The 19778-nt window shown below is 41.1% G+C and overlaps 1 protein-coding gene across 8 annotated transcripts in view; it reads left to right on the forward strand.

Annotated features, from left to right (window-relative positions):
* LRCH1 (leucine rich repeats and calponin homology domain containing 1) overlaps positions 1 to 19778 on the forward strand; it is a 191602-nt gene that overhangs the window by 100516 nt on the left and 71308 nt on the right. For all 8 annotated transcript variants that reach the window (XM_022574847.3, XM_089899542.1, XM_022574849.3 and 5 more), the window contains one exon: positions 10840 to 10966. In XM_022574847.3, coding sequence (XP_022430555.1) covers positions 10840 to 10966 — 127 coding nt within the window. The remainder of the gene's footprint in view (positions 1 to 10839; positions 10967 to 19778) is intronic.

A 19778-nucleotide genomic window follows, 5' to 3' on the forward strand; every position in this document is an offset into this window, starting at 1 on the left:
TGCCTAAAAACAACTTAATCCTGAATTCCTTTGAGTTGTTTATTTTATTATAAAACTTGATAAGAACCAGTCTTGTTGCCTTCGACCTTAAATTGAAGTTTGTGAGAATTTGACTTCTTAATCTTCAATCCTTTCTTTGTTGAACTCTGCTTTTTCTATCTTGTCAGCATCCTCCATACCTTCTTCCCTGGAATTAGGGCTTTAAGGAAGTAGGATTTGACTGCAGTCTGGAGGTATAATGGCCAACCCAGGGCGTCCCTTTGTTCTCTTAGTGTTCTTTGTTGCTTGTTAGTAACAATTACAGTAACTGGACAAATAAAGTTTTTTATAAGAGCTGCTTTTGAGAAAAAGAGACGCAATATTGGTTTTCTGAGTTTCCCAATCCAGATCTAAATGCATCACTTCATTTTCAAAAGTAATAAAACATACACTGTAGTGGCTAGAAAATTGCAGAATATGTTAAAAATATTATCCTACTTCTGAAAGGAATGCTTGTGCTCTGAGAACTCAGGGAGGGGAAATCTTGATAAAATAATGTAGCCAGGAGTTGCAGCATGTGTAATAGTTCCAAACAACATTTTGTTTTCATGGACGAGAAAGTCAAGAATAAATGCATAGTCTGTAGTGCTTTATCTAGAAAGAGTCAAGGGATTGGGTGCTTAGGGTACAAAAGGAGTGGTTGTGAGGTGAGCAGGTTATTCTGTAAGGCATTTTTTTCATCTCCTGTCATCTTTTGGAATACCTTTCTACTCTCTGGACCAGATGGACTGTCAGAACAGATGGAATGAGATGATCTCTCTGAATGGTGAGATCCAAATAACCAGAAGATTTGGGTCATTTTGAGAGTTGGATCGTGTGGAACTGTATTATCTATTAATCCCAGCTTATCTACCTTATCCTCATGAAATCAGGCAATGTGTTTCTGAAACTCCCATTTGGCAACTGGCAAACCATCACAGAAAGGGATGGGAAAATAATATGAGAAAATTGACCCATTCTACTGAATGATTAGTCCTTCTGTTCATGAACAGAGAGCAACAGAACTGGAGAAAACCTGCCTGCCAAATTCCCTAGGAGAAAAGAAGTTACATATTTCTAACCACAGGGATGCCATTAGATACATTAGGGTGTAAGTAGAACACCATCTCCTAAAAGTATAGTCTATGGAAAAGTGTTATGTTGGATGTTAATAGGTATGCTTGCTTTAAAGGAAAGTCCACGTATTGTGCAATCAGAACTCTTCTCCCTTTTTTTGTGAGGTCTACCTATTAGCATCTCCTACAGTGTGCTTTTCAGAACACCATTTTGTAAACACTGATTTAGAAGAATGTTTATCACCTAAAGATTTAGGAACTGACCTCATGTCTAAAAAAGGATGAGGTTAAAAAGTATGTGCCTTCGTGATGCCCTGTTCAGAGGCCAAGATATCTTTATGGACTGGATGTGTTGAAAGGCATGATGAAATGTGAGTAGAAAAGAGAAAGGCCCAGGAAGTACTACAGCATAGAGTGTGTTCCCACAGCTGCCATCCAGGCTGATTTATTCTTTATTTAGCACCTTTTAAATATATATAAATCTGAATTTTGTTTATTATTAATGATCAATTAAAATATGCAATTAATTTTGAGAAAAAATAAGTACTGAAAAGTGCAAAGAATATATCAGTCACTCACTTAGTACTCATGTTTAAGGTTTTTTCTTCTCCCCAGCTCCTTAATAAGATTGAACTTTTTCTGGAGGGCGTGAGGGGATTTTTTCAGTTTCTGAGAGCTCTGTATTATATAATGAGGAAAAGAATGACCTTGACCAAAAGTCTAAAGCAGCTGGGTCTTTACATTAAATTGTAGGCCCTGAAATTTCATTGTTGAAACACCAGTCGCTGTGGCTAAAACTAATCACCTGTTAAAGGGTAATTCTTTTAAAAAAGGTAAAATCATGACTCTCATACAAATATAAAATGTACATCTGTCAAAGATTGTATTTAACCCATTAATTAATGAAGGAACCAGTAGAATGTTATATCCTGTTTAAAGGAGGATTCAACACACACACACACACACACACACACACACACACACACACATTAGTGGGCTTACTGAAGTAAATTAACAAATAGTTGCAAAGCTGGTCAGTATCCAGTAGTCAGTTATAATTCCTCTACACTCATCATGATTCATCTGTATTTCTGTGGACAAAAATGATTTGCATTACAATCCATTTCTACAAACACAGAGTTGTACAGTAACTCAAGGACAATGAATAGCAGAGATAATCTGGAAGGGTGTGCTAGACAAGACCCCCAGTAATGGTTTTTGTCACAATTTTTCCTGATACACCAAATAATTTAATTTATATCACCACGTGCAAGAACTGTATAGCTCTGTGAACTATTTGAACAGGACTATAGGTAGAAGAAAAAAATAAAGAGGTGTTCAGTGGGGATTGTGAAACTCTTCCTTTCCGATCCTGTGTTCTAAAGACTGTGAAAGGCTGTTTGCATGTAAGTGGGCAGGGAGGACTGAGGATATAGTGAGAGTGCTTTGAAGGCAGTCCATTGCTTTCACTTTTGTTTGGCCATTTAAATGGATGATCTTCAGGGAATTTAAGTAAACTGATATGAGTGGTGGCCCCTCTGGTGCATTTGTCCCTGCAAGAGACCACTGTGACCTCAGTACCAGGAGAGAACACCTGGGGACTTCGGCAGAGGCAACCTTTGAGCATCTGACAGTGGTGTCCAAATCTGCAGACACTTGTTTAAAGAGTTGTTTAGGACGAGCCTGGAATCCTTCATTCCACCTTACAGGATAAGACCCATAAAGGAAGTCTCACTTTCTTTATTCCTTAAGAGTCACTCATTTTTTATCTTAAATTTGAGAAACCCAGTAGGAAATATTTGCTGCTCCAGCACTTTTAAAATATAAGATCCACATTCAAGTAGGAGGTAGGGTCTACCGGCTCAGAGGGATGTTGCCTATCTTGGTAGGAGTTAATAAGCTTTAGGATTCATGTACATTTCACATTTTCTCGGGGCTTAGAACAGGTTCTTGGGCAGAGTGGCACTCAGTAAGTGTAGGAAATAATTAGCTTCCTTTCAGCACTTGACACCATAGCATCTTCCTCCCTTGATTTGGTCACATGCTTTCCTGCTCACTTTTCGACTTCTTTCTGTCTCTTCTCTATTCCTGTGTCTGGATCTTCTTTCTCTTCCTGCACCTTAATGCTAGTATTCCCCAAAGCCCCATCTTTGGTCCTTAAATTTTCTCTCTCAGACCTCATGCCTTATGTGTGTGTATCCAATACATTCTCTGTCACTTTGACTCATTTTAACACTAGTCCTTATTTTCCCAGTGGACTAAAATTCAATTCCTCTTAGATGGAACACCTCAAAGTTCAACATGGGCTAAACTAAGCCCCTTTTTTTCTTTCCCAAATTAGCATATTTGGAACCTCGTTCCCAGCCATGCTTCTACCGCTTTTCTCCAGCACCCTATCCTCCAGCTTGGAATCTCAGAGATGATCTTCGACCCTTTCCTCCATCCCTTTTCATATACATCAGTCATTGAATTGTCAGTCTAGTGTCTCAGTTGCCTCCGTTTGGAATTTGGAGCTCTCCTCCTACTGTTTTCCTGGTTTACCTGTACTTTTTATTCCAAAGTAAAATGAGAAGAGGCTGTATTTTATTGAGGGAAGACCACAGACTTTGATCTAAAGCCCAGCCCACATGGTTTCATATCTTAGCATTAGCTAGGCACCTTGGAGCAAGTGGTTTAAATTCACTGAATAACATAAGTTTTTGTGTCTGAAAAGCAGGGGGTTTAATGTTACAGGATTATTGTGAATATAAATAAAATAATAGTTGTCTAAGTGCCTAGCGCAGTGCCTTATGCATAATAACCACCCAAGAAATGTTTGTTGAATGAAGTTTGTGGCATACTATTATCTTATGGATTCCAAAATGGGTTAAGAAAAATAATAGCAAGAGGTCTAGTATTTGAGTAAAGTAAATGGATTTTATAGCATTTTTAGTAAAGAGGATATGCTGCTGATTTGTTTACGTTTTAGAGCAGTTAAGTGGAACTGAATTATTATTGGCTGTCAAGTTACATGAGAGAAGCTTTCTGAACACTCACTTACTTGGAAGGATATGTGGGAAGAAGAGGATGTATATAGAGTAATATATTCATGCATGTCTACCGGCATTACGCATTCAGAAATTCCTGGAAATGGATGGAGAGACACACGTCTTCAAATGATAAACAAAAATGCTCAGGCACCTTAAATTTTATTATGAATGATTTTTGTTAACTCAGTCCTCCTGGGTAAAAGTTGATCTGAGCAGCCTGTTCTCATTTCAATCAGTATCCATAGCCCTTTCTTTTTTGGCAGGGAAAAATGTTAAAGTAAAAAATATCTATTTCCCTGGCTTTGGTGTGGAGTGGCATGGAGGAGAAGGCAGGTAAGGTAGGCGTACCTTCCTGGGGACGGAAAGGTGGTGTCCATTCTGCCTGGGACATGGCTCCTAAAAGTGGGAGGATTCTCTTCAGTGCCAGTACATCTTTTCCAGCCATTTAGTGGTACTTTTCCCACTTGGCAGCAACAATGTTTTGCATAAGGCTCAGGCTTCTACAGTCTCAATACTTAAAACCTCAAATCTACATTGTTGCCTCTGGAGGTGTTTGGCCAATTATTATTCTTGCTAGTATCAGGTGTTGAGTTCTCTTTGAAATCTAAAGCTTCCTTGATTTTGAACACTTAACTCCATTTTACAATGAAGGAAGGAAATGATAAATATTATAGAGGAAACTTTAAGGAATAGTTTTTAGAGACTTGTCCTTATAGAATTGAAGAGATCTTAGAAAAAAGGAGAGGAAATAGCTGAGAAAGGGACAAGTTATCAATAACTGCACTTTGAAATCTAATTACAGACATCGGTAGTGGTGGTTGCTGACTGTTAGGGGTGTAAAAAGCCAGAATATGTTAAGCAAAGGTTTATTTATACTCAAGAGGAGACTGATAGACTGTTGTTGTGGGAAACCAGTTCAGCTGCAGAAGCCAAATATGGTGCAGGTATGCACAGCAAAATGGTTGGTGCAGCAATTTGCCTGAACTCTGAGCTGCTTTAGATGCTCGCTTCTTCCTTTTCTTTTAGTTTTCTAAAGTTGCCTTTTACTTTCTCAAAGAATGGCCCTATTGTGTAGTGTGAAATGGATTGGTATAGTGTTCAAAACTCGTTCAAGATTCACTTGAAATGATGACTCTGTGTTTCTAGTTTTGCAACATTTAAGTTTTCAAATGATTGTCATTCTCAAGTTGTAGGGAGCAGAACTGCTTTCAAAGTTAGATGTAGATGTGGACTCCCGGATTTTATGCGTATACATAAGGTCAATAGAATTTCTATCTAAAAAATGTCATGTAACACATTAGTAAAGCTATATTTATAGAATTTATATTTACAAAACTAATGTTGGCCAAGATATCTCCAGGCAGCTTAAAGCCAGGCTCTGGTTGTTGTTGGTCCTTGTCTCAGGTACATGAGGATGGTGGGAATGAAGGGGGAGGGCTGGCCATGCAGGGGAAGTATTTAGTCATTTGAGGAAATGAGGGTGAGAAATTTTGCCATGGTGGGTTTTCAGAATGAAGCAAGCAGGAAAAAGGAAATAGTTCTCTATGGATATTGTTCACCGTTGTGTGTGGACATGAAGACAAGGAACACAAGTGGCAAACACACACCAGAAAAAAATCACTCTGCCTTTAATTAAAGGCGAACAGCGTATGCAAAAAGAACATACAGCAAAATTAGGTGAGGTACCCTGTGCAAGAGGAAACTTATTTGGCTCAAGTAAAATAACCGCTCTTCACTGTGGTTCATGTGCCAAAAGCACAGACAGTGTGATTCAAACAAGCAATATACAATAACTCCCCTGTGCTTGTTTATTCCCTTCCTTGCCTGAGACCTATACAGGGTGAGCCTGAGGTGCCGATACCATGAACCCTGCCCTGCTTCCTCTGTGCCCTTTAGAGGCACACTGTGACATTTTCTTAATAGGTTTGTGATTTCACATTATTATTTCTGTTCGTTTTTGAAAACTAGTAAATAGAGATGATGACCCCTGGGTATTCATGTTTTCCCAGAGTAATGGTAGGATCTTGGAATTAGAGAAGATGGGAGAGAAAAGGTCATTGGTGTGATTTTTTTTTTTTTTTTTTTTTTTTTGTTCTAGTTCTGGTTCTCCAGATTGGAAAGAGTTACTTGGTTTGTTTTGGCCTGAAACCAGCCTGGTTTTCCCCAACATGCCTCCGAATCGTCATCTTTAATTGGCTTATGTTTTTGACAAATTGAACATGCAACCTTAGTTTAAGAGTGGTTGAAATGTTAGCAGTTAGGAAATAAAATCAATAACTAAAACCTAATTAAGCTCTTTTTGGTCACCTCCCATTGCTTTGCTACGTCAGTGGTGTTGGGAACGGTTTAACCTTAACATATGGATTTAGTGTTGGGCCAAGCACTTTTACATCCATAACCTCATGTATCATGTTAGGTGGGTCTTATTATCTATGTTTTATGGCTGACAGAGTCAGAGAGGTAGGTGACTTACCTAAAGTTCTATGGTCGATTATGGCAGAGATGAGACTTGAACCCAGGTTTTCTAATTCCACAGTTGGTGATCTCTGTACCAACTGAGTAGGTGAGTCTGTTACAGAAATCTTTCTATAAATTATTTTAAGTGAGTTCCATGTTTCATTATTAAGTGAACCCATTCACTTACAAAAAGGATCTATTCCAGTAGAATAAGAAACACATATGCTGTCTGATAATAAAAGCACATGTAAGACTATAGCATGTTTTTATCATCACATACATTAAGGAAAATAACTTTCTGGTAAACCAGTAATAAATAGCGTTAAATACCAAAATTAAATCTGAAAGCATGGATATTAATAATTAAGGAAGGCCATAGTCAAAATACATTAAAATAACACTCTCTAAAAGTGAAACCGGGGCTTCCCTGGTGGCGCAGTGGTTAAGAATCTGCCTGCCAACGCAGGGGACATGGGTTTGAGCCCTGGTCCGGGAAGATCCCACGTGCCGCGGAGCAACGAAGCTTGTGTGCCACAACTACTGAGCCTGTGCACTGGAGCCCGTGGGCCACAACTACTGAAGCCCACACGCCTAGAGCCCATGCTCCGCAACAAGAGAAGCCACCGCAGTGAGAAGCCCGCGCACTGCAACGAAGAGTAGCCCCCGCTCGCCGCAATTAGAGAAAGCCCCCGTGCAGCAACCAAGACCCAACGCAGCCAAAAATAAATAAATAAAATAATTTATTTAAAAAAAAATAAATAAAAGTGAAACCATGCAGAAGTGACTTGGTTTGTGAATTCCTTAATTTAGGACTTTTGTTAAGCGAGGGTAGCGCTACTTGAAGAGGAATTTAACCTGCAAACTTAGGCTATCAGAACTGTTGAGGTTATGATGAGCTGCCTTGTTTCACCCTGAAATGAGGAAACAGACCAGTCACTCTAGTAGGAAGTCATTCAGCCGAGAAGGAAGGAAGACAAAGCGTTAGCAGTAATCACAGGCTGGTAAGAGCCCGCTGCCTTCCGGCCCCGCCTCATTCCTCCTCGCGCCATCCTCCACCCAGCCTGAGCAGGGAGAGTGACAAGAAACACTGGGGAGGCCCTGCTCTGTGCTGGCAGGAAGGCTCAGGCCACCATGACCGAATCTGTAATTTCTACTTCTGAATAAGTGGCCCTTTTCCCCCTGTTAATTTACTCTTTTGTAATGAGTGAGTTTTAAAAAATCTTTTTTTTTTTAAATATATTGCTTTCAGATGTGACTCCCAGGCTGGATTTGAAAATAAATGTTGGCCATTACCTGATCAGATGCTGTACGGCCTTATTTTTAACCATTGTTTCCTTCAAGGGCCTGTTCATAGTGCAGAGGGCTGCAGGAGACAAGTGGGGGCCAGAGTGGTGGATTGTGGCCTGAGGCACTTAACTTGCTTGAGAAAAGTTGCTGCCAGATGAGTAGTTTCATAAAGCTTAGGCTGCTGTTGTGGTCTTTAGTGGGGAGAGGATTAAAGGGCGTGCAGTTTCTCCTCGTCTTTATAAATATTTGCTGGAGAGCTAATGGGTTTTTGCGTGCGTGTGTATTTCCTTTTTCTATGGGGGAAATTACCAGTAATACAGGAACATCCTGTGATAAAATATACAAAGTACAGGCTGAGGGAACGGATGGATGAAATAGAAGAAATGTGCCCCAGGCCTGTGGCATGCTGTATTATGACTAGTCCTGGCATCTCGATTTGTCTACAGGTGATTAACTACAGTATAGATAGAGGAATGTGTAGGGCATAAATAAATAGGCTATTCCATGAGCTGCTTTAATCATAAAAAGCATTCATCCCCGTCAAAGAAACCGCAAATGCTTTACAAGACTAAATTTTATTTTAAATTAGTTACCCATCCTGGAAGAACTGCAGTGGGAATAATCCCATGTAATTTCAAATGCTCACGTGTCTGAAGGAAGCAAAAGCTTCACTGCATTGCTTAAATGGTATATAGATGCTCATCCAATGCAATACCTGCTAATCTGATTAGATGCCTGCATCGAGGTAGTGAGACTGGGAATACTTTAAATCTGAGCTTCCAAGCAGAGAAACACAGGAAAGATCTCCAACTGTAATTGTTGATTCTGTGGAAAATAGCGTAGAAATTTCTAAAAATGCTTATCTTTGTTCCCGTTATCCTCTCTTCCAAAGGAAGTTCAAATATGGCTCCAGAGTAAGAGGATTACCGTATTAACGTTTTAATTTAGCAGTCCTCACTATGTGAAATTGTATATTAAGAAATATTTTAAACCACAAATGCCAAATTATTTACTTGCCACCTTTTAATAAACTGGGTTCTCCTTTGCAGAGGGAGTATCTCAGGAAACTTTTCTGGAGCTTGAAGAAAGCTGTCCCGGCAGGGCACTGGGAAGGCCCCCTCCTCAAGACCGAGGAGCCCTCCTGGGCTCTTGCAGCTGAGAGGGGGCAGCGCAAGGGGTGTGAGAGCACAGAAAGACAGCCTGGTAGCCCTGGCTTCCCCTTCCGCTGCCCCCAGACATCAGGAGAGAGTGTCAGGGCGAGCCCATTGCCCCTGTTCTAGCCTGTTATCCTAACCAAGGGGAAGCTAAGAGCCAGCTGGTCCTTCCAGCACCAGGATACAACCTCCACCCTCAGGGCTCTCACTCTCCTTCCCCCTCTGCTGGACCCCCTGAGAGAAAGCTCTCTTCCTTCTGTGCCTTTTTGCAAAGAGCTTTCTTTTCACATCTGGGCAGGGGAGAGAAGACATGGCTCTACATTTTCTTGCTAGAGTATGGTTACCTGGCATCAGGCCCCTGGTCACAGTGGTCACAGGGGGGACCCAGGTTGGAAAGGCTATTTTGACAGCACAGCACGTGCTTTTTCTGAGCCCGTCCGTTAGAGACACCCTTTCCTAATCAGATACCCACCCCCTCACATGGTAGGGTGAGGGAGTAAAAGGTTCTGCTGAACTATAATATATGTGTGGAAAAGTGCACAGATTATAAGTGTACATCTTCATGAATTTCCACACCTAGAAGCACCCATGTAGCCAGTATCCAATGAAGTTTCTTTTTATAATGATATTTCTTCCCAAATTATGAAAGCACTTGGTAGGAATTTTGGAAAATACAGCAAAGTATAATAAAGAAAATAAAATCCACTCACTGTACCTACTCCCCAAAAATGGCTACTGATAACATTTTGGTGTGTTTCCAGTCTAGCTGTCTGTTCCCATCTCTCACACACAAAGACATATGCACACCCACAAATACACACATGGTACCACAGCTTCCGAAGTCTCACACGTGTGTGCGAATACACGCAGAAGTTCCAAATACAGATTTGTAGATGTTTCACTGCCTGGTGGTTGGCTCCCTCAGCAGAATGGCTGAGAAAGAAAGGGAAACTGAAAACCATCTGTCTCCTTACTTGGTAGCAGGAAAAGGGCTCCTTGTGGAGGGGAAGGTAAATAAATGGTCGACATATCCTTGATGTGATTCGTAGATTTCATTTATCCTATATTTTCCTGTCTCTCAGTCAACTAGCGTTGATGATGGGAAATTTAAAGACTTCTCAATGCGGACCATTAATTTGAGTAGAGACCTTTTGGTGAAGAGCAGAGGTGAGGCCTGGGCTCACACTTTTCATGCTCCTCTGTGAAACTGAACCCCTCTTGGCTCCAACTTCACTTTTGCCAGAAGGCCGACTTTTCCTTTTTCTTTTTTAATTAGCTCTCTCACAGATAACCCAAGCAGAATTTAACCACAGAGCTCTTGCTTTAACAAAATGTTGGAAATGGGCCCGGGGGTTTTGTGAGTTACAGCAAAATGATCTTCCTCGTCACTACTAAGATGGATGCGATGATGCTTCCTTGCGCTGGGCTGGTTGCTTTCGTCCTCGCTGCATCTCCCGTTCACACTGTCAGAAAGGGAACAGTTGGCACCAGCTTCCTGTTGCTATTGGTGGTACAGCCTGTGTTGCCCATATGCTCTCGAGCTGGCCAACAGCTCAGCATCTTCAGGGGGCTTGATAGGGTCCCTTGTTGTGGAAAAAGTTGTTTCCCTCACAACTGCCTATGCCCCTCATTTTTAAAAACTATTTTTTATTTTCTTATACACTTGGGATTTGCATTTTTATAAAAGTTTATCAGACTTTTTATATTTCCAAAATGTTTTCTTCGGTCACTCCTTTCTCCTTGTTTGTTGAAAAAACATGTTCACAAACAGTATGAAGTAGCCTGCCTGTTTACCAGAGTTCTTTTATTTCTTCGCAGTCGGAATCAGCTGTCCGCCCTGCCGGCCTGCCTGTGTGGTCTGCCTCTCAAAGTCTTAATTGCAAGTAACAACAAACTTGGATCGCTGCCTGAAGAGATAGGTCAGCTCAAACAGTTAATGGAGTTGGTATGTTACTGATTTTTAAGATGCCCTTTTTGTTTGTTTACTAATTGTAGCCTATCAAGGTAGTCAGAAAGACTTTTTGCTCCAGTGGGTCAAGGAGGGGATCATGTCCTGTGGGAAGGTCTGTATATGATAGAGACATTAAGTGGGGAAAGGAATAATCATGGCTTTGCTGTGACAGAGTTCCTGAAATTTATAGGTTTCCTGTAGTTTACACTTCCTGAAGTTTTCAGGATTTACAGTTCCTGAAGTTTACAGATTATCCTATGGTATTTAGATCACTTTTTTTTCAGATTGCATAAATAAATTTGTGATACATTATGGATACACTGGCAAAATAATCAGCAAATAAGTTAGTAGGTCAAACTTTATGAATGTATATAATTAACTTGGAAAGAAGAGAATGTTCTGATTCTCTAAGAATTTTAGGAACCGTTGCTCCAAATTGATGTAACTTTAAAATGTGTCCATATCCTCAGGGAGAAGAAAGAACAAGTTATAGATAGGCAGAGGTGGCTTGTAAGTGTGTACCTGAGACCGAGATGTCAGCTCCTTCACTACTAATTGAATTACTGACCTTGTTTCCAAAATGGGAAAGAATGAGTTCTTTCTGTACTTCTGTTGAGCTAAAGATATCTTGGGTGAATGAAGAGTCAAGAATGAGCAACAGGTCTAAACCATAATAGTCATAATTTATCCTCCAACAAGCATTCTTCCGTACTGCCCTTGTGTCCAGCACAAAGCTGGATGTTGTGATTACAACCATGAAAAGGACATAATACCTTCCTTCAAGTAGACTCCAATCTAGAACATTGATGGCCAATAACTTTTCTCTTGTGTGTCAGTTCCAGTTAATTTTTTCAGGGCCACCAGGAACACTGGGGTGGTGGCTTGTGAGGCCCAGATAAAGAGTGCTGTGACTCTATGGTCATGTGTTCATCTGGAATTGGCTCTGAAAGTGACAGCCCCCATGTCACATATGTATCCACTTTGATTTTAGGACAGAAGTGAGTAATTTCTGTATAGAGGCAATAGAGCCCTAAAAAGAGTACCTTTTTCAGGATGGCAGTATCTGAAACCCATTCCAACTAGCTCACACCAAGAGTTGGGATGAGTCATAAGGAGACAGGGGTCTTCACATCCCTAGCACCATGACATCTGGTCAGGGATCGTGAGTGACTAGAACAAGGTACTGGAAAGTTGTCAAGAACCACGGAAGCCACTGGTTTTCTTGCTCAGCTTTCTCCATACAATGGAGAGGTCGCCTAGCCCATAGATCCCAAGTTTAAATGTCCCCCCAGATAAAGCACATGGCAGGACCTACTAGCATGTCTCAGCCTTGGTTTCTGAGTGAGAGAGGCGAGACCTGGTTCCAGCGTCCTCTCCTGACTTGGTCAGCGATGCCCAAGGCACATGGTCACATTGCCTGGACACGGCTGCTCGGCTGCCACCGAGAGGGGTGATTCTGCAAGAAGTCAGATATTAATTTGGGCAGACACCCTCCTCTCCACAAAGTCTCTATTACAAGAAGTAAGTGCATGGCGTAGGGACTGATTGATTGATTCAGTCTTGGGGTTGGGGAGGGTTTGTACAGGAAGAGACCTTTGAGAGGCGCCTTACATAAGTCCACGTAAGGGACAGAGGAGGCACTCAAGAGAGAAAGGACAGCTTGTGCAAAGGCCCGACAGCCCGGGAGTGCACGGCATGCCTGGGGAGTGTGAAGCAGTATGACCCCATTGAGGCTAGGTGGAGTGAGGCTGGGCACTGCATCCTCGAGGCCACGGCTTAGATTTAGGCCATCATCACCTCCTTCCCAGAGTGTTCAAGGCCCTGCTGAGTCTGGCCCCTGCATACCTCTCTAGGTTCATCTCTTGTCCCTGGCCCCTTTACCCTCTGAATTCCAGCCTTGTTCATTTTCACTTCTAGACTTTTGAGCACATCACTCTTTCCACAAGGACTGATTCTTCCTTCTCTTCTTCTCTTGGTCAGTTCTTAGCCAAGGTAGATTTCACTTCCTCCAAAAGCCTTCCCAGATCCTCCAAGCCAGGGTTGGGTGCTCCTAAGGCCAGCACCCTCTATGTATCACTGAATTTTCAGGGAACCACATTTGTCTTCTCACTTGGCATTCTCCAGGCCAACACCCGCTACACCTTGAAAGCTGATTCAGGACCGGAACTGGGTGTTACTTGCTGTTTTATCCCAGTGCTTGGCACAAGATAGATGCCCCCAAAAATGTTTGCTGAAGGCTGCTGTCAAATCGTGGACAGTGGACCAAGAAGGTGGCTTGGGACCGATTGCGAGGACTCCCAAGGGCCGTGCCAGTGAGTGGCGACTCTGTCTTTCAATCCAAGTTAACTCAGAAGGTTCCATTTTAACTGACTCTGGAAAACAAAAGATATAGCAAATAACACTTCGGAAGAAACTGATATTTATTTGCTTTTTAAAAAAATGCTTCTTTCAGGAGTGTGAAAAAGCCCCAAATCCGGGTTTGCTAGAATTTGGATTAGGTCTTGCAAACACTGTATGAGTACAGCGTTGGTGTTTTTCCACTTGTCGGGCTCCTGCGGAGTGGATGTGCGGCACATCGGTGAAGTCAGCCTTTGGCAGCCGTAATGTGTTTCTGTCCCACTGCACCCTGGGCTTAAGCTGACAGCGTGCCACCCATGGGCTGCGCTGCTACAGAGCAGCTCATCTGCTAATAGGTGGTGCACGTGCTGAGCCCTGCAGCCAGCCCCACACGGGGCAGGGCTTTCCTCAAATTCTCCTGTCAGCTGCTGGTGGCAGGCGGCAGAGGTAGAAGAGCACTGTCTCTAGGCTCGGGGCACATGAGCTGCTGGGTGGCTGTAAGGGATGCCCTGGGCTTTTCTTAGGCCCCCATCCGGAGCTCAGCTCTAGGGAAGCTGCTTTGCCTCCTGGTTCCAACACTGCCATCAGCCTGTCCTCTGTCTTTTCTCCACCAGCAATAAGTCTTGCACACTTGAATCCTAGAATGTTAAAGCCACAGTGGTTTTAAAAGACGTCTAGTCCGGGACTTCCCTGGCGGTCCAGTGGTTAAGACTTCGCCTTCCAATGCAGGGGGTGCAGGTTCGATCTCTGGTCGGGGAGCTAAGATCCCACATGGCTTGGGGCCAAAAAAACAAAACATAAAACAGAAGCACTATTGTAACAAATTCAGTAAAGACAAAAAAAAAAAAATGTTCTGCATCAAAAAAAAACCAATCTTTAAAAAAAAAAAAAGACGTCTAGTCCAAGCTCTCAACATCTTACAAAAGAAGAAACCCAAGGCAGAGAGACAGTGAGCGATGCCCAGAGGGTCAGTCACCCTGGCGTAGCTGATTTACAACCCAAGCAGAAACACCCTCACCCGGCTCTGTCCCCCACCCAGCACATGATGCCGACAGCAAATGTCATTTTAATTTTTTGTTTCTGTTTTTTGTTTGTGCCTTTAAAAAAATTTTCTTTGGATGTATTTTTTTAACATCTTTATTGGAGTATAATTGCTTTACAATGGTGTGTTAGTTTCTGCTGTAGAACAAAGTGAATCAGCTATACATGTACATACATCCGCAAATCTCCTCCCTCTTGGAGTATAGTTGATTCACAATGTTGTATACTTTCTGCTGTACAGCATAGTGAATCAGTTATACATACACATATATATACCCCCATTCTTTTTTAGATTCTTTTCCCAAATAGGTCATTACAGAGTATTGAATAGAGGTCCCTGTGCTATATAGTAAGTCCTTATTAGTTATCTATTTTATATATAGTAATGTGTATATGTCAATCCCAATCTCCCAATTTATCCTTCCCCCTCTTTCCCCGCCTGGTAACCATAAGTTTGTTTTCTACATCTGTGACTCCGTTTCTGTTTTGTAAATACATTTATTTGTACCATTGTTTTTGAGATTCCACATATAAGCGTTATCATATGATATTTGTCCTTCTGCAAATGTCATTTTACATGTACTAGTAGCCACATTAAAAAAAAAACAGAGGCAAGTGAAATTCATTTTAGTAATATATTTTAGTTTATCCTAGATAGCTAAAATATTATTTCAACATCTCTACAATATAAAATTAATGAGATATTTTGTAGTCTTTCTTTCCTACTAAGTTTTTGAGGTCTTGCACTGACACAGCACCGATTGGACTAGCCACATTTCTACTGCTTAATAGCCACATGTGGCTGGTGGCCACCCTACCAGACAGGGCAGCTCTATAGCTTGTGTTCTTCCTGCTCTATGGGCAAGTGTGACCTTCACAAAAAGCATTTATTTGTGAAGTTGGTGAATATTTAATAACTTGCCATTATTTAACCGCAAGGGGTGACTGGCCTTGCTTAAGGTCACAGACTAAAAAAGATTAGTTTCCATCCATTCTTATTTACTTTTCATATCTTTTTGCTTAAAATAGTATTGATACTACAGGTAACCATGTCAGATGATTTTTAGCTATCAACTGGAAAAAAAATTCCCTGGAGAGCCTGAAGTAATTCTAGAATTGCGTAGGAGGCTCCTGTTTTGTAGTTACATAGTAACCAACTTGTTAAAAACATTTGGGTGCTCCCCAAGCATTCAGAGTACCTTCAGTCACGTAGCGCTGATAAAATCTCTCAGCTTATTATTAGGCTCTGAGCCCTGTTGAACTATTTTGGTAGAAATATTTGAGAAATTTTCACATCAGACTCGAAGAGTATCCTAAACTGAGTTGTAAACTCTCTTCTCTTCCAAGTATGAGCGAATGTTCCAGAGTCATCATTCGCTGAAAAAACAAAAACCAAAGCACCGTGGCCATCTGCAAGAAGGGTGCCCTCTCTAATTTTTGAGAGGAGTTGGATTTGGAAAACAGTATCTTACTTTCTTAAATATATCACAATTATCTAAGAATCTTAAAACATAAAGCGTTGCCATTTAGTGATTGTGATTGTGCAAAGAATATGAACAACCAGTTTTTCCTCCTTCCATGAAGACTTTCATTAAGTAACACTTCTGAGACGTCTTTTCTTGAGTCCACAGGAGAGGCGAGGATATATTTCCACATTGTTTCGGGTGCCGGAGAACTTAGGGGAACCTAAGCTCTATGGAGCTGCCCCTCAAGGGTCATTTCTGATGAGAATGATCTAGAACTTTCTGACCTCCTCAGCTACTTTGAATTACTTCTGTACCGCTTGTCTCCTTAGAGCTGTAGCTGTGTGTCTGTGTTGCTTTGTAAGTCTTTGTATCTGCATGTTCTTTCTATCCAGGAAAGAGATAAAGCACTGGCATTTACTGAGCACCTACTGTATGCCAGGCACTCTGCTGAGTACTTGACATGTGTTCTATCATTCGACCTTGACAATAACCCAGCAAGGTGGATATCCTGTCTACCTTGCACGGGCAAGTGTGGGTTTCAGGATTACTTACCCAAAGGGCGTGGGGCCATGACGTGGTAGAGCTGGAGTGAAAACCAGGTTTGTCTGTTGAAAGCCCAAGGCCTTTCTGCAGTACAATGCAGCTGTGCTCACTGGGTCCGCATCTAGATCGTTAAGCCTCTTATGGAGAGGAGCCATGATTTCTTTCTGTGCAGTTGCCCTATTTCAACTTGCAGTGGTTTTCCCATTCAAGTTGGGGCAGGCCGGGAGAATGTTACAGAAGTAGGGTGTGGTACAAATGGACCGTGTCTGTTTGAGAGTTCCCTCACTGAAGAACCTCAAGCCAGGCACCAGGGTCAGCAGACTTCTCTCGGGTTGACGAAACCTCATTTTACTCATAAAGACAGTGTCAGCATCCTGGAAACATGTTTTTTGTGTTTTTTACTTGTCAAATCATACCCGAAGGATAAGGTGTGTTAAATATTTGGTAAGAAATACTGTATGAATGCCATGTTATACTTAACACATGGCTCCGAAGAAGACAGGCACACTAAAGAAGAACACAATAAATTTGAGAACCTTTTATGGGGCATTTGCCAAAGGTCTTAGAAGTTTTCTCACCAGTTCTCTGTACATGCTGACACACTGGGGTCCATCTCTTGTTTGGTTTTTCTCAATTCTGCCCTCTCCCAACTCCTGCCGTGTGTGAAAATTGTGCCTTCCGGCTCTAAACTTCTTATAAGAGAGCATAATATCACTGTTTCAGAAACCTGCTTTTACAACCCCAAACTCACTGGGCCTGACTCAGGTAGTAACTGACTGGAAGGTGCATTTCCTGGCCCTGACTAGACATGCTACTTTTTTTTTCCTCTTTTTTGTGAAATGTTTGGTTGTGTGGAGAGTTGGAATTCAGGGATTGATTATAGACACAGAATGTATTGAGGAACTTCTGAGGAAAATCTGTCCTTCGTTTTTTTTTTATGTGTCGCATTCCAGTCTCTGAGGTAGGTGTAATGGAGACATGAATTCATGTCTGATGTAATCGTAGGTCCATTCATAGTCTCTGGAGATGCCTCCTAACTTCTCTGGTTTCTGTGAGGGAATTGGAAACTCATGGCCCGTGCAGGGTCCTTTCTGTTGCTTCTATCTCTGCGTTTCTTATGAAGAGCAGTGGGGGCGAGGTATGTGTTTGCTGGGTATGTGGAAGGGTGTGAGGTAGAGTTTTATACTAGAAGTAGACTCTCAGTAAGTGTTGAGAGGTAATAATTTATCATATCAGAGGTTGCTTGAAAAAGTTTTGAGTTTAAATGAACATACTGATTTGTCTTAAAATTGAAGTTCTCATTACAGGCATTTAGGTTTTTGATTGCTGAAAAATCAAAATTGACATTACTCCTAAGTGAGTTAAGTATCTATCTTTCAAGCAAAATCTCTTCATTATTTTTGATATGGTAGATGGATTTTCCTGATGTTGGAAGGAAATTGGAATTATTTATAATCTCACCTCTTCTTTTTACCTAGGAACAGAGAGGTTAAGATATTTACCTAAAGTTACACTGAGTCATACAAAAGACATTTCCAAAAATGGACATGCTCACATGATGGGAGGCCAGTATTAATAGCTTATATTTCCTGTTAGAACGCTTGCATTTTCTTCAATTAAATAAAGAGGTAGATTTTTAAAAATAAATTTATTTTATTTTGGGCTGCATTGGGTCTTGGTTGCTGCACGTGGGCTTTCTCTAGCTGCGGCGAGCGGGGGCTACTCTTCGTTGTGGTGCGCGGGCTTCTCATTGCGGTGGTTTCTCTTGTCGCAGAGCACGGGCTCTAGGCGCACGGGCTCAGTAGTTGTGGCATGCGGGCTCAGTAGTTGTGGCTTGTGGGCTCTGGAGCACAGGCTCAGGAGTTGTGGCTCATGGGCTTAGTTGCTCCACAGCATGTGGGATCTTCTTGGACCAGGGCTCGAACCCGTGTCCCCTGCACTGGCAGGCAGATTCTTAACCACTGCGCCACCAGGGAAGCCCAAGAGGTAGATTTTAAAATACGACTTAAGCTGTAGTATAACCACGCTAAGTTTCTGAAAACTTAAGAGTCAGGGGAAGGTAGCTCATAGAATACCATGTGCAGTTCTGCCGCTTAGCCTGGTCTTACTGGAAACCTTCTCTAACCAAGATCATCTTGACGCAGTAGTTATGTTGGCTTTCATTAGAAGTCACGACTTAAGAAAGCATGTCTAGTCTTTTAAAAAATATATTCTGAAAGTGGACATTTCCTAGTTTAATAATCCTTGAACCTATGCTGTTGTTTTAAATCCTTGTCATTTTTGCATTCTGAAGGTAAGGTAGCAATTAGCAGTCAGTCAGCTAAAATGTATTTATCTCCAACATGCGTTTAACCCTTCTAGAGACCTTTTTAGTTGCCCAGAAGAGTTGTGATGAAATGAGAATCTTAACTTCTAAAGTTTTTCTTTTGGTTGCTTAAAAGCATCTTGATTAAACCAGTGGAAAATAAGTGTATTTTAAGTCATAGCTAAAATTCTCTATTTTGTTTTTTTTTATCTAAATGACAAAATTAGACTGGCTGGTTCATAAAACTTAAGTTTGTGAGTATTTATGTGATTATATAATGCATAATGATTAGATTCATTTCTGTATCAAACAATAGAATTGGGCCTACCTGTATATTTATAACTTTATAATGCTGAATATATGGTAATTTGATTTCACTGTAGTTTGGAATAATTATTTTCCAAGACATAGCTTAGGGCTAATAGACCATTCAGAAGGGATTCATTTGACTATTCTAAGAAGTTACTGGATCTGGAACTCATAGCTTGATAAATTCTCAGTATTGCAGAAATATGGGGCACTAATGTTGTTTATTTTTTAAATTTATTTTCCTAAATCATATCTTTTTTAAATGAACTCCCCCCCCCAAAAAAAAGCCATTATTTCTTTTAGACTAAATGTGGACAGACATGTTATAGAGAACCAGGCTATTCTAGGAATGTTGCTTTTACACTTTTTAACCTGAAATACGTTATCTGAAAACATCTAGACTATTTTCCTCTCTGTCCTCCTCCTCATTCCCAACTAATTAAGACATAATTACCTATGGGGTTTTATTTATGATGAAATTCATAACCTTTTTAAAACTTGGCAAGGTTCAGTAGCTGGGAGGGCATTGAGGTTGCACAGTTTTCTGCAATATTGATCATACAAGAGTGAAAAGTCTTTATCTTGCTTTTTCCCTCATTATTTTGGCAGGACAGGAAGTAACTGAAAGCAGTGCAGAGTACTATTAAAATAATTTGACCTTCGCCATATACCCTTCAAAATGTGAATGGACAATTGGGCTTTATGTTTCTAATTGTCTACAGATGTCCTGTCTTGTAAGTTAGAAGGAAAAACTTGTTTTATCATTATGTGAAGTTCTTTAAAAAAAATAAATTAGGAAAGCACT

The sequence above is a fragment of the Delphinapterus leucas genome, chromosome 18 (assembly GCF_059928025.1).
Source record: "Delphinapterus leucas isolate spDelLeu-1000000601 "Yukka" chromosome 18, BTC_Dleu_Yukka2, whole genome shotgun sequence".
In the NCBI taxonomy this organism is placed as follows: Eukaryota; Metazoa; Chordata; class Mammalia; order Artiodactyla; family Monodontidae; genus Delphinapterus; species Delphinapterus leucas.